This window comes from Durotheca rogersii (genome assembly GCF_024521655.1).
Source record: "Durotheca rogersii strain YMJ 92031201 chromosome Unknown GGS23scaffold_17, whole genome shotgun sequence".
Classification (NCBI taxonomy): Eukaryota; Fungi; Ascomycota; class Sordariomycetes; order Xylariales; family Xylariaceae; genus Durotheca; species Durotheca rogersii.
The window spans coordinates 137,711-160,471 of NW_026251248.1; the positions used below are offsets into that span (position 1 = coordinate 137,711).

Here is a 22,761-nt window from a genome sequence, read left to right on the forward strand (position 1 = left end):
CTCCCACTGCGAGGTGCCTAACCGGATGGAATAATCATTGATCATTCACTTCCATACCTGCCATATTATGCCTACCTCCCCTACCTAGCCTACCTACGGCTGCGAGGTCTCACGTAATTAGGGACCTACTACGGAGTCGCATATCTACGTCTGACCTACGTGGTATTAGATGTCGTCGTCGCCCTGTCTCGTCTCGTCTCGTCTTCCTGCATTCACATTCGATCCCATCCTGTCCCTCCCCCATCCAGTGCATCTGTCCGGTATCCAATCCCTGTCCCTCCCCTTTCTCTACTTCTTCCCTCCCTTTTTCCCCCTCTGCCGTCCCCAAACCCTTCTCGCCATCCCTTCCCATACCCCCTCCCCCCCGATAGGGTAAACGTCCGTCTAGTCTTAGTCAGGTACTACTGCTACTATTTACACCTATCACGCCTCTGTTTACGCAGCTATGCCTAGAATATGTGCAGCCCCCTACCAATATCGTGGTTCAGTCGGTGTGGGATGTCAAGGCATGTGCTCGTACGGACAGGCGGAGGGAAAATTCCTACCTATCATTTGTAGGAGGAGCCGAAGGGGAAAAAAAAAGGCAGCCTCCATTCCCAAAGAGCATCGCCACTTGCTTAGGTATTATTACCATCGTTTTTACTACGCAACTTGTCCTGTTTCTACCAGGGAAACTGGCTTGGGCAGCCTTTCTCTAGCCTCGCCAGCCCTGCCTCCCACAGGGTCGTGTTGGACAAGGACGAATCCGTCCGCTGCAATTACAACCCTGATGTCTATTTATATATAAGTAGGTATGCATTCGTTTTCCTACCCTTGCCAATCCAGCCGGACCCGGTGCAACCTGGGAGGGAGGCGGCAAAGCCGCTTACTCCAACCTACCAAGAGCGGACACATCGTCCCTTGGAGCTGGAGAAATTGCTCCCTTGGCCTGGTGCGAAAATGCGGTCACCGCATCGTACATGCGCTGGGTGGACGTATGTATGTGTGTAGGTATGCACCCGGCCTTGCCGTTTGCTGTTAGTCCCCCTTTTCCCCCGGACGATGGCGCAGAGAGGCGCCGGGACGGGTGCGCGCAACCGCCCCCCCACGAGGCGAAACTGACAAAATAGGCCACCGGAAAGACAAACAAGAGGCAGGCCGGAGGCAGGCCGCAGGTAGGTAATATGCAGTGGTTTAAGCTGTAGGGTATGTACAGTAGGCTAACGTGCCTCCTCCAAAAGCATGTTACATATCACATTCTCATCTATCCCATACCCAGGGAGGGGAGGTACCCAGGGAGGGGAGGCAGAGGAGAGGACAGAACCAGGACCGGCCAACCCTACCTCACGGTAGCGCGTGGCCCCGGAAGAAATCCATGATCCATGCACTGGCATTGAACGCCGCAATCCTCTCTCCGCCGTTATCCGAATTCTCCACCGTCGCCGGCCAGTCGTGTCCGATGTCGTCGCCGGCGTACACGAGCGTGACCAAACCCAGGTCCGCGCCCTCACCGTACCGCATGGCGACGCCGTGGACGGACCCGGGGATGGATGTGTTGTGCGGGGCACCGGTGAGCCCGTCACGCCGCGCCCACTGGCGGGCCCACGAGCGCACGCTCGGTAGGCACGCGCCGCTCCGGAAGCCACCGGCGTAGCGGATCGTGGTGTCGGCGCCGCCGTGGAACGCGAGGACAGGCACGTCGGTGCGCGCTGCCGCGCACGGCACCGTGACCGACGCCGGGAGGCACGCCGCCTCGGTGTCGATCTCGCGGATGTAGTACGCCCCGGCGACCGGCGCGAACGCTGCTACCCGCGCCGACAGCGCCGCGTCGCACGCCAGTCGCCCCACGAACCCGCCTCCCTGCGACTTGCCCGTCGCGAACACCCGCCGCTCGTCCACGCATAGCGCCGCCGACACCGCGTCTAGCGCCTCCCGCGTGAACCCCACGTCGTCCGACGTGCTGTCCGGAGCGCCCTCCCAGGTCGTGTGGTCTGGCCGCGAGGGGTCATCCTGCGAAGGGGGGACATCGAATTAGCGGAAAGGTGAAGCCAAAAAGAAAGATGAAAATGCAGAGACGAGCGTGTAGGTGTGTGGATAGGTAGGCGCGTGGGTAGGAGGGGCAGTGTGTATAGGCGAGTAAACTGAGTCAGTTGTCGGGACGAAGCGAGGGGGGGGACGATGCTCACCGCAGTGCCTTGCAGGTAGACAACGATGTGATCGTCGTTAAACAATGGGTCGGAGAGCCGGTCGAGAGCGACCTGGTGCGAGATGACGCGGTTGGCGCCGTGGTAGCTGAGGATGAGCGGCGTCGGCTCGCTCTCGTCGTAGCCCGCCGGAAGCCACACCCGGTACTCACGGCCCGACGCCGTGGTGTAATCGTTGAACTGCCCCGGCGCGAACGGTGGCGCCTTGCCGCATCCGCCGCTTCTGCGGGCCCGGAGCGACGGCCCCGGCGGCGCCGCGGCGGACGCGGCGAGGATAAGGGAGAGGGGGAAGAACGATGACAGTAGCAGCATCGCCGTCGTAGTCACACACTCTTTGCTATAAGCTAGCTCGAGAGCTCTATTGACGAGACTCGACAAGCAGCGGGCTGCGGGTTATTATATAGCTGGCTGCGGCGCTCGCCCGCTTTAACTGACCGCAATGCTGACGCTTGCACCCCAGCCAATCTCCCGAAGCCGAGGCTCGTGTCTCTCCTTCTTCTCAGCCGGTGGATCGAGCTTATTATAGATTATTACACGTATGTTCGTCAGCCGATCATCCTACGAAGTTAGGGCGACACGGCGATCGCATCCGACCCTGGCAATACTTGTCCTCTCTCCGCGTCCCGTACAATTCCCGACTTACATAGTCTCACAGCCACCGGTAGATCAGCAGCGTATTCCGCACAGCTGTGTCCGGATTCGCCGGGAACTGCCCGAGAGACGCCAGAGTCATTGCGTTCATGGTACGACGTTCGCGTCAACTAATTGAAACACAGGACGTGATTTTTCTCCGAGCTCTTTGTTGACGTCTCTGGCTCCACAGACGAGTAGACGCGGTAGGTATGATATTAACAAACTCCACAAGCCGCACAGATCGGGAGATGATCTACGAAGCTGACCTGTGGATTCAGCTATGTATGATTACTCATGTCTCGACCTGTGTGCGACATCTTCAAACTGCTGTAAACATCCATGCAGTTAAGTATAAAAAACCCGTTGCCGACTCCCAAGCAAATCACCAACGCTCTCCCAACTAGCTACCTATACATAGGCAAGTTCCCGAGAGGCGGTAGTCTACATAGCTCGGTGCTGTTATTATATATCTTCAGCATCTGCATAGCCCTCGTAATGCTAAGTTCGGCTCGGGAGCGAAAGTCGCCGCAAGGGGGCGAAGCCCTCAACTGAACTGATCCGCCTTCGTACTTGATCCACCTTCTAGAAAGCAACGAAACCCTGTGATCCTGACCAGCCGCAATAAAAAATAACGTGCCATCTGAGGGAGGGGGGGTTGAATGGGGGGCACAATTTCTACTTCAAAGCTTCCTCTTTCGCTCAGATCCCTTAAGATCAGTAACAACAGACGAATCTCTACTTCCTTACTATGCTAGAGAAAGTCAGATGCGGTGCGCGTTATCGGAGGTAAGTATACATTGCGAATCGGGCAGAGTCACAGGTATTAAGGCACTGCTAGAAGAGTCGACGGTCACATATAACCATACGATCCGGAAATCTCGGGGTCCCGTTAGCTCCCTTATGAATAAGTCGTCTATTTGGGTAGGGCGGAGACCGCCCGGTGTAGGGGCGGCTGACAAACGATCTATTACTAGACGAGTCGCTGACGGCTATTAGTTTTGTCACAAGGAATGCCTGCCCTATGAGCCTACACGACCCACGTTAGAGTTGGCCATGTAAGCGCTTACACTTTCCCGCAATAATTATCAGACCAAGTAAACGTTCCCGAATGTGGACAGACTAAGATGTGCTTGTCGTGCTCAAACGTGCTCCAGTCAAGCAAGTAGTCGACGATATATTTGACACCGACGTCCCCAACTGGGCCACACGGCCCTTGCAGCCCGTTTACGCTGAGTTCGCTCCGAGCCTAGTGCCTTCCGGCCATTGCGAGGACATCAGAGTCACGCCGATGGGGCACCTCTATCCCGAGTTGCGTTGGACGCCGTGGGCGAAGAATTACGACCGCGCCGAGTGGGAACAGAGCGGTCGCCCTTTGGGCCATCGCGTGCCTTGATCGAACACGATTTCTTAGACGGCCTGGATACTTGGGCGTTCCTCTACGACCCAGTCGGGATTGTTCTGGGCGTTAAAAGCCAACATGACATGGCCTACGGATCCTTAGATCTGCCGCCTCTATCCAATATTAATGGTTAAGGAAAGAATCCCAACTTCGTTTCTGTTTACATAGTCAGTACAGGCCGTCCGTAGCCGCAACTTATATTAGCCCCAGTTCTAATCGAATTCGAAACCTATGGTCATCTTCGAGTTTAAGGTTGTATCTTGTTAGCTTAACCGTAGTTGGGTTTTCTTATGAACCTGGACTACTACTGATTAACGGCAAACTTACACGTAATACAAACAAGCAGCAACGTTTCTGTCAACTGGCCTAAAGAGACTAAATAAACTGCAAATCCCGTAAACATAATGTTGAATTTAAAGACACCTCTTTCCAATACTAATGGCTGCAAGAGGTTTACGTGACCCGTAACCCGTACAGGTTAATCCTATCATTCAAAGGATAGTTATAAGTTCTTTAAACCTTATCGTAGCTGCGGAGTCTCCGATAACGAAACCAGCGAGGACTAGTTGTTCAAAGGTACCCGGTATATTCTCGTATGTCAGGCTTTCTTCACAGCGCTCTTATTATACGGAGAAGATTTAATACGCGTAAACGGTAGCCTTGTTGACCACTGCGGATAATCACACTGCTAGAGTTCCGGAGAAACTAATTGTTGCTGGTTAGCCATAACGGTGAACAAGACAAAATGTCGGCTCCTGAAATTCCCGTTTTACACGGCAACTCTCTACGTAATTAGCCCTCCTCGACAACCAACTAGTTCCGCAGAGCTTCTCTCGTCGTGGAACACAGCCGCTCTGGGCTTCATAACCCGTATTCGCTAGTTGACACCTATCTGTTTTTCGGCATCTGCCGTTCTGTCCGGGTCCGTTTAATGCATTAGTTTCCTCGTTGGAGGCTTATTATGGCACGGGCCGGGACGAGACTTTGTTCGAAGAGGTCTCATCACAGGGCGAATTGACGTCCTTCGTAATCTAGCTCTCGCCGGACCCGCCGTCGCTGATGTCCGCGTCGTAATTGGTAAGAGGATTGATTAGCATCAGCCTTAGTTTCTCATCCGCATAGGAGTTAATGGCGTACAAACGGGAAATACGGAGGGTGAATCCGCGAGGGCAACCTGGGTCAACACTACTGGTAATGACACAACGGCGGCACCGCCTGGACAGTGGTGATCAGAGACGACGGCGAACGACGGAGCATAAGGCAACTCATAACCTAGCCCTAAGCCAATCCAGGGCCGTGAACTAAAGGCCATCTCCAGTCATGGCGATATATCAATCCGAATACAGACCCCTTCAGTCAACCTCTTACCTTCATCACGGTCTCTTCCGCTCCCTAGTCCCCGTGCCGAGGCCGGCCCCGCCAACACGGTCATCCCACTTTGCATACAAGTCCTTCGGGAGCACATCGCTATCGGGGACACTGGAGATCACCAGTTTGTCTCCCGCGATGTCGTATCTAACGACGGCGCTTCTGCAGCGGCCCTTCACCGCCCTGATAATCCTCGCGATCAGCGCAGCTAGCTTCGTCAAGTCTCTCTGGTGGGCGGCTTCCCACGCCCTGATCTGGGACGCTACGTTTTCGACCTCAGGCCTGTTGAACACGCCCTTGACGTGGTAGGCCCGCACGAGGTTCGGCGTCTGGGACAGCCAGAGCTGGGACGCGACGTCCCTGAACTCGAGAGGCTTATGCGCGACCCGGGTCTTGATCTCGAGAGTCGACGCGAGCGACACCACCTGGCCGTCCCTCTCGACGGACAGCTTGGAGCCGACGTGGGCCGGCGCGCGAGACTTGTTGCTCGGAACTAGGGACAGGGACGACAGCAGGTTCGAGAGGTCGCCGTCCCCTCCCTTCTTGCTGCTGGGACTCCGCGCCATCCTCGCGCCGATGTATCCGTCCGTCTCGCAGCGGACGACGAGGGTCAAGCCCCCGAAGCGATACGAGATCACCCTGTGGTGTCCGGTGCTGTCTTCAATCTGGTTTTTCGTGTACGCCTTCTCGAATTCGTGGCCGAATCCCCTGAATTCATGCGGTGCGATTATCTCGTAGGTCACCTTCTCTACGCGAGAGAATAATACCGTATTCTTTGTCACCTCGAGTTTGATGGTGAATGGCTCGAGGCCGCTTCTGCTCGAGCTGGGGTCGATAAATGAGAGCAATTTGCGGATGTTGTTTCGGTCGGTCACGACGTCAACCGAGCTGATGTCGAAAGAGGGGTTTTCGATGTACAGTGAGCGGAATAGAGGTTCGAGCGGGCTGGACGGGTGCCGAGCTGAATTTTGAGCGATGTAGACCAGTCCGGAGTCCTTCTTTACGAGTTGAGATCCGGCCGGGGCGGACCAGAGGGCCGGACTGCCCGGGACAGCGATGGTGGGTGTCGGCGCTTCAAGCCAGCTGTATGAGGACAGGTGCTTGACATCGGTAATCGCCGCCACGGGAGGGGTAGGGAGGCCCTGGAGATCCCGGCGAGTGATCTCGGCTAAGACCGGAGATGCCATCGATATGTGATTCTGTGGTGATGTTGGGTTAAGGTAGAGGCGGAGGTCAGCTTCGATCCTGATGGGGACGGAAAGTTGAAGCTTGGAGGTCTCGTAGAATAAGCAGGGGTGAGACGACACTTATATCACTTGAGCCATCCACCTTCCATCCCCGTAATATCGCTACTACCGCCTGAGTTCACCTTTTTTCTAGTCTCGGCGCCGTCGCTCAGCCTACTTCTGGACATGCAGGTATGCGCTGGCACCAAAACATGGCTGAAACCGCGAGGCTGTACGACACTGCGAGGTATCTTCACCTGCAAACGATGGGATGGCCATTTATATAAGGTAGCATTGTGCTACGATACTCCAAGGCTCGGCATCTTCGCCTACTGTACACTGAAGCTGATCCCGTACTGTCTGCAACCAGCCAGCCCTCCTCGGACGAATATGCTGCTACCCTCAAACAATCAACCCACCACCCATCACAGATAGTGAGGGCCAATCGGGGAGGGCCGCTATGCTCACACACACCTACAATCTAAGGAGCGAGTCGCAATGCCCATGCTGTGCTGTTTGTTGGTCACCATGAACTGTACCACCGCAGGTAGAACCAGTAGAGAAAACATTACGTATCCGTGACAAATGAGGCTGTGGGATATCCAGGCCGGCAACGGGCTATGGGTAGATAAGCATACGCGAAACTACTTGTAAGTCACCGCGGAGAGAGTCCTTGATCGAAGCGGCAGATGGCAGGCGGGAAGTATCCCGAAAGCAAGCAATCTAGGTCCGCAGGACATACTTGAGCTCCGAGGTCCTTGAGGGCCGCCTTGGGCCTCGAGCAGACATAACCACTACATGCCATAACTACGGCGTTGCGTGACGAGCCGCAGAGGCCCTCGAGTTCCCCCAAACACCCCCGCGGAGCTTGTATTGCCTAGCTAATACCGGGCGGATCGGCACTTCAGCGTCCGCCACAATCTGTCCCAATTCAAACACCCTTCACTTACTTCGCCAGTTTTGATCCTTGGCATTGTCAGCTCGTCGGGTGGCTAACTATAGGAACTAAGCAGTTACAGAATCACGGCGAGTGGTCGAATCGAACATTTCTAGCATCTCAGCAGGCATGCGTAAGGACCGCGAGTACAAAGTCTACTAACGGTGTTGCATAGACTCCAGAGGTATTAGTTGACTAGTTTACCAGCCTATTACAATGCAATGTATATTGCCCGCTGTTATCCACTTTCATAGCTCGTCATTCGTTCCGGGGGCCAACAATAAAAGCCTCTCGGTTTCCACCCCGCGATCGCCTCTGTTGTTTCTCTTGCCCAGGCGAAACACGGCTGGACTCGTTACCGTCCTCGTCCGTAGGGGCACTCGCGAACTTTTTATAGCTCAGCGCAGAGTTTCCCGCTCATGATGACGCGGCAAGGCCTTTCTGAGCCTCGCGCAAGACGTCCTGCACCGCTTTATACACCCCTAGATTTTCCTGGATCCACACATTACCACCCGGGAATATTATCCTGCGCAGTTTGCACAGGCAAGGAATCAACGGCTCGTAGTATTCGGTACAGCACTCACCCGTTATTCGATCAAAGTTCTGGTCCATCGCGATGAGACCGATTTTCATCGAAGCCACCTCCGCAGGGTCCGGTTCGCGGTTCCACTTCTCGAATTTATGAACGGTCCTGAATGACCCCGCATTCGCGTGATGGACGCAAATCCAGTAGAGAACCCAGAAGAACGATTCAAGATCGTCCATGAATGAATGAGGCTCTCCCCAAAGGACTCGGATGGACATGAATGCTCGTGTGCCCGTCCTACTTGCCATTCCCGAGATTTCGTCTCGCAAGACCTTGGTAGCAAGATCAAGGTCGATAAGAAATCCCAGCCGGGAAGGATCGCTGCGGTCGTTATTGATCATAATATTGTTGAGTGATATATCGCGGTGTAAGATGCCTGCTTCGTATAGGGCCTTATGGCCCCCTACACATTGCGCCATGCTTTCAAGCAATACGGTGAGCGACTCGGCAAGATAAATAGGCTTCCCGTAGTCCTGCATGATGATCCGCTGGTGCACTCGGTTCATAGTGACCATGCCCCCCGGCCCTGTTAGGGACTCAGAACGACGGCGTTTGCCCAATAAGTTAAACCCGCCCGTTTGGCCGGAGGAACGTTTCGCACAGGCAAGCCTTGTCTGAGTGCTCGGGAAGACCTGGAAGGCTGGGGTTGGGCAAGTCTGAGTATTCGATGGTGGATTTGGCGGCCGAATAACCCTCTTACCCTTCCGGACGTCCAGGCCTTTTCTGACGTTGTCCTGCACGTTGTCTGGAAGACCGCCAACTTGGACAGTCCAGTTATGGAAGTGTCGTGCTACGTTAGCTACCCCCTTTTCAGTTGCCAGTCGGAGTAGTTCGCCCTCGTTGCGCTCCATGGGCTGCCAGGATTCCTTAACTACCACTACCTGTGATTCCCCTTCTAAATGCGCTTTCCAGCATGTGGTTCCTCGCGAGACGATGCGAGAAGAAGATCGACTCATCATGTGGTCCAGAATAAGGCGCTTCTTTTGCCCTCCCTGATCGACCTCCATATATCGCTTGACCCCGGAGGAGATGATGGTAGGGTCAAACCCAAGACTTTCTCTATTCATGGATAGAAAGGCCAGAATGACTGACACAAATAGCAATCCATCCTGATTAATGTCAAATTTAGCCGACCCGATAACTCCGGCCCGATCAAAGTTCCATACACGCATAATCGATCCGCAGAGTGTAAATCCGAGAACGAAGCGGCGCGTGTCCTGGGATTTGAAGATCTCCCGCACGCATCTCGCTAGGTCGAGCCACGTCGTTACGCCGTCCTCTCCGGCGTTTGTCTCAAGCTTGCCGGGCACTAAGATATGTGACCAGTCACGCGCCCAACCCGTCGTAGCCACAGCGCCGCTAATGAATCCCGCATTCATCTTACGGTCCGCAACAGAGCCTGTCGATGGGTTGTACTGTAGTCCGATAAGCTGCTGTCGAATAGCCATCATCGGTACGTGGCGTTGCGCAACTTGGACTAAATGCGTAGTAGTTCTCTGCAGCCAGGCCAGGACGTTTTCTTCGGTTACGACACCGGGCCAGTCCCCCCACCCCTGGTGGAAGAGCGGCTCGTTACCTTCGGAACATTCCTTAAAAACTTCTTTAGCCGCTTCGTCGAGGCCAACGACCGCCCCAAAGAAAGTCCCGTATATATCTAAATCAACCCAAATAGGTCCAAGTTCTTCTTGAAGCACGTGATCCATGAATTTACGATACTCGGGGTTATTAACTACGTCAGACGTAAAGTCTAGGGGTGCATCGATTCCAGAAGAGGCACTCGTTCGTGGAGGCGGAGTACATTGAACGACAACATCGTAGACTTTGTCCCAGATCTCAATGTCAGGTTTCTGTCCGAGGACGGCAATAAAGAGGGGTTCAATGTGGGCGAGGTCGAAATCGTCCGAGTTTACTGCGATATTAAGCCTCAAAATGTCCTCGTATAGGCTTTTGCTCCTGTTAGAGGGAAGATGGCGGGATGCACGCAAGCCTAGCAGCGTGCCAAGAAGGTCGAGAGTCAGATCTTGAAGAACTGCCACGACATTAGCGAAATGGACCGGGGAAGCCAGGTTAGACCATATTATTACCATCTCGATCCAACTTGTCAACCAAATTTAAGTTATCGGAAATGCCCTTCTCGGAGCACGCCAGAGAGAAAGAATTGCGAAACTCATCCAAGCGACGGCCGATAGGGTTCTCCTTGATAACGGCCAACTTATACTGGTCCTCCATGATATTGGATGGCTGCTTGCCATATCCTCTTCTCGTCGGGTTGGAAATGGAAAAGGAGTAATGGCGCGGCGTGACGCGACGCAACGCGTCTACATATGTAGTAGTGCTTTTCTTAGTCATCCCATTGCCTGCCTCACGTGACATAGGTACCTGATCTTATTCAAGTCACGTGATGTAATCCCGAAACTGGCCCGTGGCCTGTATTACCTTTGGGCATTCTCGCTCTCAACCTGCCCGGCTCTCTCTCTACCTATTTATCATCCGTCCCATGGTAAGCATCCAAGCTCGTGCATGCCCAAACTCTACTCGTAGCCATCTTCACGATGGATCGGCTGCGTCAAATCTTCCTCTATTTCTGGAATTTCCGCTACCTGCCGATGAAGTACCGGTGGCCGCTCATCAAGCTGCGGCGCCGGCTGCTGCCCACGGAGACCGGCCTGGGCCTGCGCGACGCGCTGCGCCACGCACGGTCCCTGCAGCACCCGCCGCAGCCGAACCCGTACCTCTTCGTCCTCGGCCTCCTCTGGCCCTTCCCCACCTGGTACTTCCCCGCCGTGCTCCCCCCCCCGCCGCGGGACATCATGGCCGAGCCGTACCGCGTCCGCTGCCAGGTCCGCGATCTGATCTATCTGCGGTCCATGCCCCTGTGGTGCGCGCGCGACACGCCGCAGCGCGCGTTCTATCGCCTCTACGAGGCCTTCTGCGCCGCCGACGGCCACATGATCACGTACGAGACCGAGTATTTCTGGAAGCATGCCTCGCCAAAGTGGGCCACTGCCAACATCGCCGACCCCCGGTGCGAGGACCCGGAGCAGTACGCCGTGATGGCGTCCTTGGCCGAGGTGCTGGTCAACTCGTTCATGTGGCGGTTGGAAATCGGGCTGCGTAGAAACGGCGACATCGAAGGCCCCGACGGAGCCCCGCCTACCGTCCTCGAATTCTGCCCTGCGTGGACTGCTAATGTGCCGCCCCTGAAAGAAAAGCTGATCATAAACCCCGACGACGAGCTGTACTTCGACAGCCCATTTCATGATCGCAACATCATTACAGCAACCGGGCACTTCTACACCGTATGATTAGCGGCCGCTGCGGGCTGGACCGGCAGATAAGGTCGTCGAGATCAGCTTCACTAAGATCGAAGTCGTGCCGGAATAGTTGATTGTTATCCCTAAAACGAACACCCACGCCCACTGAGATTTCTCAGCTATCTTTCTAATGTATATATCGACCCGTAGTCAATGAATATTAACACGCACCAGCCTTTCCCTCGACAGGTTTCCTGCTGGCAGGACACCGCGGCCGTCGAAAAGGTTCGAGCGTGCTTTCGTTAACACCAAACCCACTCCTTATTGAGGTCCTGATACTTGAACTGGTTCCGGTCGGGGTCTCGAATCATTTCTACGAGGCCCACCGCTCCGTACGTCTCCCCGTAGTGCCTAGCAACCGCCCTCAGAGCCTCGTCGGTGGGCTTTAGATCAAATCCGTTGTAGTTGAGGCTCCGGGCGAAGTCGAAGCTCAGAGGCTTGTTCGTCCGGCTCACCATATACTTTATAAGCGCGGCGGCGTCGGGAATGTCGACGTCCTTGCTTCCGCGGCGGTCACGGGCGTGCGAAACGCGGCGCAGTTTCCGCTCTAGCGCCCAATCCAGGCGACCTGCGAAGACGGTGAGGTTGGGTCCGGAGTAGACGGTGATGCCCTGGTCGACCGATTCCAGGAATAGAGCGCCGCGCCGGTCGCGGGCAATGAACGTCTCTAGCTGCCGGTTGAGCCAGTCCTGGCCAAAGCCGCCGCTGCGAGCGACCTTGGAGACGGCGGCCTTGAATTCGTCCGCGTATTCTTTCACGGCGGCCAGGTTGGGATCGAGGACGCAGTCGATATCGTACGACGATTCGCGGTTACGTAACAGGCACACAGCTAGCGATCCGCCGATGGAGATGAGCCTGATGGGCGCAACGCTCATCAGCAGCTCGCTGTTGGAGATCTCGGCATCGAGGAGAGATAGGGCTATTCGGAGACGGCTTCAGTTCGGAGCAGCATATGGAGAGTGTATTGTCTTGGTTAGGAATTGGGGAAATGCGTACCTCTCTGCATGACCTCGGATGTCATGGGGTCTGGGAGCGGCACGCTCCGAGCATGCTGCGAAGCCTGTTGCGGGCCTCCTCGCGAAGACCGCATGGCGAAGAACCAGAGGGTATTGACGATATGAGCAATTAGTTGTCCAGATCTGAGAAGTAGGATGTCGATGGGATGAACAATAGCCGCGGAGATCTCTCGATCTATTTCTTTTCATGGAACTGCACCCACCAAGGTGATGACGACGGCCGCCCGACGCAGAGCACCTGGTTGGAGCCCGGGTCGGACGTGGTCCTCGTTGGCTCTAGCTCTCCAAGTTTTTCCTTGCATTAACGCGGCAATTGATCCCCACCGTCAGAAACCGTGGTAGTTCCCGGCCACGACCCCACGCCGAAGCCGGACGGCCCCCGCCGACCCGAACCCCCTCACAACCCCACACACTGATAACAGGCCCGCGTCCCGCTGAAGCAGGGAGAACGGTTGCAATATCGAGGGTGACGCGCGATATTAGCCATGGGAGGCTGGCTTTAATATGCCATGGGTTCAGTTGCGCCCGTCCGTCCTCTCAGATTTGGCAGGTTAAGCGAATATCAAATGCTGATCTTCGTCTATGCGCTGCAAGGGTTCAACTCGGGATGGTTATTGGAGATTCTAAATAGGTTGCGATGTCACTGTTATTAGGACGGCTTCCACGGTTAACGCGAGGTTCTTCTTACCTCCCTAACGCGTAGTTGCCACGCCAATGGTTCTTCGTAGACCATCTTTTCATGATTCCTTGCGTACCAAGTAAGAGTCTGTGAAGTAGGTTGGGTGTGCCGGCGATTTACGATGCTTATATTTCGGCTGGCCTCGGATCCAGTGCGCAGAGTGCGATAACAATTGAAGTCTGGCTGTGCACGCATAGTTTGATGTTAGGATATTCCACGCTACTTGAGTATTGCGCCAATATATCCGCACCAGGCGTAGGTAGTCGGTAGAAAGGCCTACTGAGACTCGGGCGGGGAGGATTTCGGTTCACAAAGAGGCCTGTTGTCACGTAGAATGCTGCAGGCCCCGGTGGCCAATGGTGCTAATCGTGAGTTTAGCGAAGGATCAGCGGTTATACCAGATGATGGCCCAACTTCCTATTATGTATGGAAGACCTGCTCAGGTAAGCAGGTAAACGGTTGTGCATGGGTCTCGCATAAGCCACCTGAGCCTCGACGCCGCGACATCACGATACGTACACAAGATAAGGGACCAAGGCGGACCCGGCTTCGACGTCCTATCGATAATATACACACACATATATATACATCCGCCTCAGCTGAGCTTCTCCCAATTGTTACCGGATTCTATATCACCCCGTCCACCGCCCACCGTTCGGGCGGACGGGACGCGCGCGTCTCTCACCCCCCCTCCCCCCCTTCTCTCATCGGCGTAACGTAGTCAGCGTGCCCATGGAATCGAGGTCGCGCCGCTTGCGCGTCGCCTCCGCGGCACGGTCGTCGCCTGCCTCTCGCAGCCAGCCCTCGAGCATCGTCAATGTCTCGTAATAGTTGCGCCCGTGGGGCCACGCGCGCGCCTGCAGGTCCGCCGCCTCCTGGAGCTGGTCGCGCGCCCGCCGGTGGTCCGGGCACGTCGTCGCCTCCGCCGCCGCCTTCGCCGTGGAGCGCGCGTGGCCGTGCCGCGCCAGCACGTACAGACACGCGAACTCGAGGTAGTCGGAGGGGTGCGCGGACGCGCGGTTTGCCTCGCGGGCGGCCCCCGCGACTTTGGGGATCCGGTCGTCGCGCCAGGCACTCGAGTTGCCGAGGATGAGGAGCAGATCCGCGCGCAGGTTCGCGGGGTCTTCGTGCTCGCCGAGGCTGGGCAGGCTCGCGGTCGGGATGGCGTCGACGTGCCAGTCGTTGAGGCAGAGGTAGTAGCGGTGGTAGCACTGCTCGAGCGGCGCGACGTCCCAGGGCTCGAGCATCGTGTAGTCGAAGGGTTGTCCGTCAAAGGTGCCGTGGAAGCGACCGGACGACCAGCGCAGCACCCAGTCGATCGCGTCGACATTGTGCTTCAGGTCGTGCTGTGCCGCAAAGCTAGCGAATGATGCGAGCACCCGGTGCAGCGGCTGGTTCATGCCTTCGATCATGGCCGCGTACCGCGACAGGTAGCTCCATAGCTCCTTCATGATCCCCGCGTTCGGGTACCGGCGGATCGAGACGAGCAGCTCGAACACGGAGAGGAAGGCCGACGCCTCGAGCGTGTGGTGCAGCAGCGCGAACGCGTCCCGGCAGAAACGGCCGCCTTCGCGGTTCTGGCCCACCGAGAAGAGCCAGCAGCCGTGAGTCAGCAGTTGGATAGAGCGGAAGGCCTCGCTCGCGTGGTAGATGTCGAGCTTCCTTAGGTAGCCCGTCTCCACCGGCCGCGGCTTGACGAAGTTCTGGGCGGTCCACTGCAGGAAGCGCTCCTTAACGAGCAAATCGCCCGGGGGGTCCAGTAATTTCGGCACCGACGGCGGCGTCCGACATCGTACGGTGGGCGGCAGCTCGCTGAAGTCGGCTGCTTCGACGAGGTCTGTGGCGCTAACCCCCCTTCTCTTCATGTACGCCTCGATGTCCACGGGCTTGCCGTTTCGGCGGAAGACGGTCTCCTTGCCGAGGGCCTGCCGGTTCTGCTGCAAGAAAAGCAAATTCGCAACATCGGTCTGGCGATTGTTCTTGAAAAACTTCCACTGCGTGAGCTTTGTCTTGTACATCTTGGGCCTTGGGGTGTCGGCTTAGTCAACGAGTAGAGGAGGGACAGGAGGTATCGAGGGCTTACGAGGCGCGGAATCCGTGTCTGCTTTCCATGATCTCCATGACATCCTTTAGACGCCGGTTCTCGTCGAGATACAGGCGGCAAATCTCCGCCTTGTGCGTTTCCCAAACATAGGGGCTATGCGCCCTCTTAGGGTGCCGGTGCTTGACGTTCGTTACTGTTCCCGCCACCAAACTGTCCGGCGAACCAAGCTCTTCCTTAGGGGTGGGGGTCTGGGTAGGCTGCCTGTCAACCGGCGACGGGGAATCCAGACTCGCCTGGGTGCTCGCGGACGATTCGGAGGATCCGTCCCGGCTAGACTCGACGGAACCCGATGGGGAATCGATAGGATCGGGGCACAGTCGAGAAATCCGAGGCGAGAGGGCCGAGTCACGGCCCATCGCGTCGGGTACCTTCGCTCGCGGTCCGTGTGAGCGCATAGGAGCGTCTAGTTCATATCCCGACTTCACCGCAGACCGAAAGAAACGACGTCGGGATACAGGGAGCCCATCATCCCGGGTTCGGGAGGGCCCGGTGCAATGAATGTCGGGCCTGGAGTGCAGAGCCTAAGGCGAAGATGGGAGGAAAGGCGCGGCGTGGTTGACGAGGAATTGGCTGGAGAGGAAGATAGAGATTAGAGGCCGCGGACGAAGGGCAGGGCGTGGAGCGAATCATCTGCTTCATAAGAGATTCAGAATTGGTAGGGAGGGGAAGCAGGGAATGGGAGGTTTTTTCTCCTTAGGGGGGTGAAGAGGGAAGACGGTGCGAGTGATTCCGCAGGCCATGCGATCAGTCAGACTCCTTAGCGTAAAGGGGCGCTGGGGTCTTGTCGCCAGGCAATCCAGGAGCCGACAAGTACCTCTATACCTACGTTAGGTACCTACCCACCCAGAAGTACCTACACAGGTACGTATCCTAGGTGGAAGGGGTACCTACCACCTAGGTAGGTCACAGGCCTTGCCCTAGCTGTTACCACGCTGCGTAAGCCCGGCACGAGACCAGTCGGTTGAGACGGAAATCTGCCTCCCAGAACGATCGACTATGATAGGTGATAGATGCATACCTCCTCACAGTGCAGGTATAATGACGCCGATCACGACAACAGCTACGCGCGTAATCTATACCTACGTGAATGACTCGGTGATGAGCCATACGAGAAGCCGGGTGAGGCCGGGCTATCGCGTAACATGTAGGTAATCCAAGCTATGTAGCCTACCACGCGTCAAATACCTGAGTGGGCGACGACGTGGGCGCCGAGGCAAGGCCCTACCTACACAGCCCACGGAAAAGAATTAGGTCAGCATACCGAGCCATCCGTCCTCCATCCTCCATTTGACACTCACGCGTTTTCAAACCACCGCACCCAGTATCAATCCTAATTCGGCATACAGGTTGCATTCTGTCTCTTGGTGCCTGCGTACCTAGTGTATGGATACCTTGACGATACGGGTCTGTACATAATATGTACACGTATTTAGGTAGATATAAACCTACCCCCTTACCAGGGAGGCCTGCTTCTGTTTCAACATCGGATTTCGGTCTGAACGAGGGACATTATAGCGAGTCCGTTAGTAACTGCCACCCCTGCCGGTTCGAAATAGGCAGCAAGCCGCGAATTCCTTTTCCCCAACCTAAGACGATGCCCGCAGTTTCTCGATCCTCGCCTTGGTCCCGGCCGCGATTTTCTCCTCGTCGTAGATCCCCGTCACGCTGGGGTGCTTGGCCACGACCTCGCCCCAGCGGGAAAAGTTCGGCGCCCGCGCAGCCAGGTCGCTGATTATGCTCTCGGGCAGGAGCCCGTGCTTCGGCAGCGTGAGGAGGCGCAAGACGAAGGGACCCGTCAGAGCCTGTGGTGCGAATCAATGCCTACCCTGCTCGTCGTATCGGTCGCGAGGGGCAGCGAGCAGCCAGCGGAAAGAGAAAGAAAAAGAAAGGCACTTACCTCGGCCAGCGTGAGCTTGTCGCTGCCGTTGAAGAAGGGGGCCGCGTTACCCAGCAGCGGCTCGACCTCCTTCACGATCGCGTCGACGTACTCCTTGACGAGCGCGGCCGCCTCGTCGTCCGTCTTGGCGAACACGATCTTGAAGAAGGTGCCGTTCACTTTGGTGAAGAAGGTGTCGACGAAGAAGGCAATCCTAGCGCGGGTCAGGGCGCCGCCGGGCGCGTTCGACACCGGCAGCAGGTGGGACGGGAACGCATCGGCCAGGTAGCCGGCGACCACAGCCGACTCGGTGATGATCTCGCCATCGATATCGATAGACGGCACCAGGCCCCGCGGGTTGACCTTGAGGTACTCGGCCGTGCGCGGCGTGGTCAGATCGATGATCTCCTCCTCGTAAGGGAGCTGGAGCTCGGCGAGCGTGATGTGCGCGCGATGCGCCCCTTTTCCATCGCATCAGCCAAACTCCCCAGCTATCCGCGAAGGGTACTCCCCTAGGCACACTCTACGTACACGGACAACCGTGGTTAGTGTATAGCTTGATCTTGGGGGTTGGCGCGGCCATTGCTGCTAGGTAGGTGGATGTTGGCGAGTAGAATTTGGAGAAGAGTCTGGCCGCTCTCGTGGTGGAGAAGCAGTAGAAGATGTCAGAGAAATAGCAATCGGGAGGCCGGAGCTTGGCTCTTATTTATGTATACGCATCCTAGGCAGCTGTAGGTATATCTAAACCCGAAGCTTAGTCCGGTTCCAACTCCTCACGGCAAATGCTGATTACCAATATGGCATGCGGGGATCGGAGTCGGGACGATAGCAGTCGATATTAGAACGAATGGGCAACTATTTAGTCATTCAGTGCCGAGACGGACCAACCTCGCGCAGGTTTCGATAGGCACCAGAGATAAGCACGCCATCTCTTGCCCCATCTTCATCACCACCATTCACCACATATTCATGTTCATCACGTTTCTCCACGCCCATGGCCTTGGCCGACACCGTCGATGGCTACCAAGGCCATCGATCGTTGTCTCGTTCCCGATGCCCCCAACCTCTGACTTATAATATTAACTACCTGAAGCATCTGCATAGGAAACACAATGTGACCCAGCCGTCTTCTTCTTAGGGAGGGAATGGCCATATAAATGTTGATAATAATTACGACTAGCAGCTCTCTAGCTTAGTAATAGTAATAGTGAGTCACGCCCGCAATAGCAAATCGCAGAATGCGAGGTTCTACGGACGGCTGTGAAGGAGTCAGACGGGTTTGTAATATTCCACAAGACTCTATAAGGCTGCGATGATGCATTCTCACACCCTAGCTACATGCCTACCAAGCACTCTACTCCGGGGCTTCCGGGCCTAGGGGAGTCGTCATCTAGGCACCTCGAAATCCCTCACCAGCTCCTCTTCCGAGCGGCTCTCTTATTGACTTTGTACTCCAAGTCAGAACTTAATATACGATCATCACTCTGTCGCTGCACATTCCAAAACGGGGGGAGCCGACTCCAGTAACCAGGAAATTCAACCGTGGCCCTAAAAGGTTCTGGTAGACACTTGCTGCCGCCATTCTAGAGGATGTTGTATACTAACTATGGCTGGTGAATGCTCGTAAACTTGGGATATTTCTTTAGTTGACATTAAAATCTACGTTGAACCTGGTCTTAGGTAATATGACAGAGGAAAAACCTATCATATAAGTCTGCATGTCCAAACTAGGAAGTGTATACATCTACGTTTTCACATGACATATCAGGGTATATTTTCATGAGGACAACCCGTCTACACAAGTCTTGACAATAGCGCTAGAATAACCACTCTTAAATGTCTACATAAAAGCCAGATCCTAGCTGAATCAGATGATGAGAGAGCATAATGAATGCACTGCGTGCCCTTCTTCGGAGACTATGCGAACGATGCAACGGAAAAGATTTTCACTACCAGGAAACCGATACATATTAACAGCGGTATTTCAACGTAGTTGACGCAGAGGTGCCCAAGCTGTGGAGATGTTTTCCCGTCAGCCGCATCTGCATCCTCATTCTCCCGGTATCTGTTTCCAGCTACCAAGTTCGTTCTGTGATCTGGCAATAAAGCTACACTGGGAAGACCCGCAGGATCGCTCAGCCGTAAGCAGCCGGGAGTGGCTTAGCAGCTCCGGACTCTGAACAATCCAACCGACATCTACGACGGCGGGTCATCTACAACCTCGGCCGCCTTGTAATAAACGAAAAGGTCGAGCTGGGCAATCCAGGCCGGTGAGCTTTCCAAGGATGACTTAAAAGAGTTCGCTAGCCCTCTAACATTGTAGGACGATAAAACCCCGAAACAATTCCTAGTCTGGTTATGTGAAAATAGGCAATACAATGTCTAAGTCACGGTGAATCCTGCGGCTTCTCATGTCAGCGGTAATATGTACCAGTCAAAAGTCAACTCCCGCAGAACATATCGCAGCCTACTAGTCGCGAAAGCCATACCACAACCGCCGACATCTCAAACGCCATCCAACCAAAGCATTCCCGCCAAGTCGGCCACCGCAACGAACCGGCGTGTTCAGCACTAGCTAATATCGCCGACCATGTCGCGTCAGCTACGAATCGCCATCGTGGCCGGGGGGGGGGCTCCTGCTTCACCGGCGCGGCATCCCCTTCCCCATCTTCGAACTGCGCGATAAGCCGACCGCCGAGGAGCTGGCGCGACCGTCGGGGACGCTGGACCTGGACCTACACGAGGAGCCCGGGCCCGCCGCGATCCGGGAGCGCGGCTTGTACGATGACTTGGTGCCGCTGGCGGGGGAGTGCACGGACGACTCCGTGGTGGCGGACCGGCCGCACGCCGCCGCCGAGACCGGGGCCCTCATCGCCAAGATGCTCGGGTCCGACGACGCGGCGCCCGAGGTCGCGAGGTTCTTCGAGAGCGTAGTCGCGCAGCACCAGAAGAAGTGAGGTAGGCATGTCAGCTTACGGCCAAAGGCACGGCCGTCGTGTTCCTTCGAAATGGTTTGCCGTTGTTGGTTATTAATGTTCGGCCCGGTATGTTCGCCCGGGGCAAAAGCGATGCTGATCTTAATGTGACAACGTATTCTTCGCAGCTAGGAATGACCGGCTATAGAGATACCTAATCCATGCATATATTACTTATTTACCTACTACGAAGCAATAGTACATCCTTCAAGCAATTTCCTCTTCTATTTTCACCATGGTTTTCAGGTTGTAATCGAAATAATACGTATATAAGCCGTCGTATTTAGAACTATGGTATACAGTACTAGACTAGATGTCCGGTTTGCTGAGGTGAGCTGCTTTTAAGAAGGAATTCTTGCATTTCTACGGAAAGGTAGATTACTGATATTTTCAAGTTGACGTCTAATATAGGGGCAATTAAGGACCGATGTGTTCATACGACAGATGGGCACCTAATACCCGCCAGCACAGCTATTATTACAATAACTAGGCAACCCCTATTAGGGCTCTGTTCAGGGGTAAAGCTATCCAGTTCTGCTTTAACCTCCCGTCCGGCAGGACTTGCAGTCAGCCAGAAGGCAACGGTAGTCCACCGTTATCTTTAAACCCAGAACTCGATTTACCCGTTCCACAAAGAGGCCGCAATCACTGCATCTCAGGCGACCCGCCATGGTGACATCCTGCTTGAGAGGACGCAGCAGGCTGCGCCTGTTCTAGACCGGAAAGCTTCCCCCGGTGCTCCGATTCCTTGTCCAACTGCTCCCTCCCGTCATCCGATATACCCCTTGAATCAAGTCTCGACAAGTCGACGAGCTCCTCCATCTCGTGTAGCAAGATAAAGTGCTTACAAACGGAGAATGAGATCAACGGCTTCTCTGCGCGGCAAGCAAGAAATTATCCCGGCTCGCTTGATCGTATGCATGCGGTGGAAGGATGTGTCCGATAACGTCACAAAGGCGAAGAACCTTGTGTGTCCAGTCTCTCCCTGCGATCTGGATGTTGGTATCACAGCTCTCCCGCCCCGGGGTGTTTGCCTGCATCCACTCACCCGCCGCCATGTCATCGTCGTCGTATGTGGCCGTGCTACTTCGAATCGGTTAGAGGCTGGTTCTCTGCGTTCTGGCCGCGCGAGGCGGGCAAGTATGCACCAAGCCTTGCTCGACTTGGAGGAAAAGGGGAGGGCGTGGGAGAGGAGGCGCCGCGCCCCGGAGACACGCCTTGTAGTGCTACCACGCGGCCATCGTGCGCGTCCGCAATTGGACTGGACCCGTGCGGTCCTCGCTACCGTGACACGAAGCGTCAGGCGCTCGCGATCCGGCAGCCTTTGTGCGCCTCGTGGGACGCGCGACGCCGCGTCCCGAGTCCGCGTGAGGGCTATCGAGAGGCCTACCGTCTCCTCACACTCGGGATATCGCATGTCGACGTGGTCGCGTCTCGTCCCGTCTCGGTCTCTTGACCCACTTACCGGCTCTTCTCTACTGCTTCTCGCGCTCCTCTGTCACCGCACCTCTCGAGATTCACTAGCTAGCTCTGCTACTACAAATAGCGCCACCTGCCGCGTTACGGGGTTAGCTTGCTCTTCCTCACCTCCCCACGCGCATCGGCTATCCTCACTTGTCCTGCTTCGACGACATAAGGAAGAGTTAGTACCTACCGTTTTCTCGCCGTGCTACTCTCTACCTTCCTGCGCTTCACAGCCCCCAGACACGACCGCATTCTCCAGCCGCACGACCCGACAAGAGAGGGTGGGGATCTCGGAGACGATCGATGGCGGGGAGCCGGCGCGCGGCGATCCCGCCGAGTCGGGCGGAGGCGCTGCGGCCCGTCTTCGACTCGCTGTGCGCGTGGCTCAACTTCAGCGACGAGACGAAGCACCAGGTGCGGCCGGGCATCCTGCACGGCGACCACGTCGCGCCGTGCTTCCGCGAGTTCCGGCGGGACTACCTCGAGCCGGCGGCGGCGGCAGCAGCGGGCAGCGGCGCGGCCCCGGCGCTCGCGCACGTGCGCTGCGAGGAGCTCGAGCGCTTCTGCCGCGAGACCGGCGCGTTCGGGCTGCCGGCGTACGCGGCGGCGCGGCGCCCGCCCAAGCACGGCTGGACCGCGGTCGAGCACGCGGCGCGCTTCGTGGTGCGCGTGCTGCGGCGCAGCTGGGAGGAGGGCGGCGAGTGGACGCACGGGCGCTTCGGGCCTCCCGCCGCCGCCGACGACGACGACCCCGACCTCGCCGCTGAGTCCGACTTCGTCCAGGTCTGGGCCGTGCTGCGCTATCGCCAGGCCGAGTGGGAGGCGGCCAACCTCGAGCACTGGGACGTCGAGCGGCTGTACAGGACCTTTGCGGACGTGCTGCCGAGGGCGGCGTAATGTCGGGAAGTCGAGTACTCTGCTATAGTGAAAGGCTTACTTTTTGAGGGAGGGGAAGGGGGGGTAGAGGATGGGCGTAAGGATCTGTCTACGGCGCATTAGGT

At 56.2% G+C, this 22,761-nt stretch overlaps 8 protein-coding genes across 8 annotated transcripts; 2 read left to right on the plus strand and 6 right to left on the minus strand.

Annotated features, from left to right (window-relative positions):
* Positions 1 to 1,055: 1,055 nt before the first annotated feature.
* Positions 1,056 to 2,644, minus strand: GGS23DRAFT_137798 (carbohydrate esterase family 1 protein). The gene is made up of 2 exons (XM_051511237.1): positions 2,166 to 2,644; positions 1,056 to 1,989 (listed from the first exon to the last, which is right to left on the minus strand). Exons 1-2 carry the CDS (start codon positions 2,493 to 2,495, stop codon positions 1,324 to 1,326), a joined length of 996 nt encoding a protein of 331 aa, XP_051370235.1. The 5' UTR covers positions 2,496 to 2,644; the 3' UTR covers positions 1,056 to 1,323.
* Positions 2,645 to 5,462: 2,818 nt separating this feature from the next.
* Positions 5,463 to 6,888, minus strand: GGS23DRAFT_575494 (uncharacterized protein). The gene has a single exon (XM_051516800.1). It carries the CDS (start codon positions 6,768 to 6,770, stop codon positions 5,589 to 5,591), a length of 1,182 nt encoding a protein of 393 aa, XP_051370236.1. The 5' UTR covers positions 6,771 to 6,888; the 3' UTR covers positions 5,463 to 5,588.
* Positions 6,889 to 7,904: 1,016 nt separating this feature from the next.
* Positions 7,905 to 10,596, minus strand: GGS23DRAFT_575496 (uncharacterized protein). The gene is made up of 2 exons (XM_051516801.1): positions 10,417 to 10,596; positions 7,905 to 10,361 (listed from the first exon to the last, which is right to left on the minus strand). The coding sequence occupies exons 1-2, from the start codon at positions 10,559 to 10,561 to the stop codon at positions 8,164 to 8,166; spliced, it is 2,343 nt and encodes a 780-aa protein (XP_051370237.1). The 5' UTR covers positions 10,562 to 10,596; the 3' UTR covers positions 7,905 to 8,163.
* Positions 10,597 to 10,811: 215 nt separating this feature from the next.
* On the plus strand, positions 10,812 to 11,817 carry GGS23DRAFT_137914 (uncharacterized protein). The gene has a single exon (XM_051511239.1). It carries the CDS (start codon positions 10,885 to 10,887, stop codon positions 11,635 to 11,637), a length of 753 nt encoding a protein of 250 aa, XP_051370238.1. The 5' UTR covers positions 10,812 to 10,884; the 3' UTR covers positions 11,638 to 11,817.
* Positions 11,818 to 11,888: 71 nt separating this feature from the next.
* GGS23DRAFT_606122 (uncharacterized protein) lies at positions 11,889 to 12,667 on the minus strand (the record flags this gene model as incomplete). Its single annotated transcript, XM_051519866.1, has 3 exons — positions 11,889 to 11,930; positions 11,964 to 12,565; positions 12,643 to 12,667. The coding sequence occupies 3 exons, from the start codon at positions 12,665 to 12,667 to the stop codon at positions 11,889 to 11,891; spliced, it is 669 nt and encodes a 222-aa protein (XP_051370239.1).
* A 1,057-nt stretch (positions 12,668 to 13,724) lies between these two features.
* On the minus strand, positions 13,725 to 16,104 carry GGS23DRAFT_137872 (uncharacterized protein). The gene is made up of 2 exons (XM_051511238.1): positions 15,425 to 16,104; positions 13,725 to 15,366 (listed from the first exon to the last, which is right to left on the minus strand). Exons 1-2 carry the CDS (start codon positions 15,838 to 15,840, stop codon positions 14,046 to 14,048), a joined length of 1,737 nt encoding a protein of 578 aa, XP_051370240.1. The 5' UTR covers positions 15,841 to 16,104; the 3' UTR covers positions 13,725 to 14,045.
* A 464-nt stretch (positions 16,105 to 16,568) lies between these two features.
* On the minus strand, positions 16,569 to 18,533 carry GGS23DRAFT_575509 (glutathione S-transferase domain-containing protein). Its single transcript, XM_051516802.1, has 3 exons — positions 17,853 to 18,533; positions 17,343 to 17,782; positions 16,569 to 17,247 (listed from the first exon to the last, which is right to left on the minus strand). The coding sequence occupies exons 1-3, from the start codon at positions 17,902 to 17,904 to the stop codon at positions 17,032 to 17,034; spliced, it is 708 nt and encodes a 235-aa protein (XP_051370241.1). The 5' UTR covers positions 17,905 to 18,533; the 3' UTR covers positions 16,569 to 17,031.
* Positions 18,534 to 22,063: 3,530 nt separating this feature from the next.
* GGS23DRAFT_598312 (uncharacterized protein) lies at positions 22,064 to 22,657 on the plus strand (the record flags this gene model as incomplete). Its single annotated transcript, XM_051518752.1, has 1 exon — positions 22,064 to 22,657. One exon carries the CDS (start codon positions 22,064 to 22,066, stop codon positions 22,655 to 22,657), a length of 594 nt encoding a protein of 197 aa, XP_051370242.1.
* Positions 22,658 to 22,761: the final 104 nt, after the last annotated feature.

What these genes read in the sequence shown, in the direction of transcription:
- GGS23DRAFT_137872 (XM_051511238.1), bottom strand. Translation starts at nt 15,840, where the DNA reads ATGCGCTCACACGGACCGCGAGCGAAGGTACCCGACGCGATGGGCCGT. An exon ending in AGACACGGATTCCGCGCCTC is followed by an intron (nt 15,367 to 15,424) that starts GTAAGCCCTCGA and finishes CGACACCCCAAG; the next exon opens with GCCCAAGATGTACAAGACAA.
- GGS23DRAFT_137914 (XM_051511239.1), top strand. Translation starts at nt 10,885, where the DNA reads ATGGATCGGCTGCGTCAAATCTTCCTCTATTTCTGGAATTTCCGCTAC.
- GGS23DRAFT_575509 (XM_051516802.1), bottom strand. Translation starts at nt 17,904, where the DNA reads ATGGCCGCGCCAACCCCCAAGATCAAGCTATACACTAACCACGGTTGT. An exon ending in CACTAACCACGGTTGTCCGT is followed by an intron (nt 17,783 to 17,852) that starts GTACGTAGAGTG and finishes GCGATGGAAAAG; the next exon opens with GGGCGCATCGCGCGCACATC. An exon ending in ACAAGCTCACGCTGGCCGAG is followed by an intron (nt 17,248 to 17,342) that starts GTAAGTGCCTTT and finishes TTCGCACCACAG; the next exon opens with GCTCTGACGGGTCCCTTCGT.
- GGS23DRAFT_575494 (XM_051516800.1), bottom strand. Translation starts at nt 6,770, where the DNA reads ATGGCATCTCCGGTCTTAGCCGAGATCACTCGCCGGGATCTCCAGGGC.
- GGS23DRAFT_575496 (XM_051516801.1), bottom strand. Translation starts at nt 10,561, where the DNA reads ATGGAGGACCAGTATAAGTTGGCCGTTATCAAGGAGAACCCTATCGGC. An exon ending in TGACAAGTTGGATCGAGATG is followed by an intron (nt 10,362 to 10,416) that starts GTAATAATATGG and finishes ATGTCGTGGCAG; the next exon opens with TTCTTCAAGATCTGACTCTC.
- GGS23DRAFT_137798 (XM_051511237.1), bottom strand. Translation starts at nt 2,495, where the DNA reads ATGCTGCTACTGTCATCGTTCTTCCCCCTCTCCCTTATCCTCGCCGCG. An exon ending in TCTACCTGCAAGGCACTGCG is followed by an intron (nt 1,990 to 2,165) that starts GTGAGCATCGTC and finishes CCCCCTTCGCAG; the next exon opens with GATGACCCCTCGCGGCCAGA.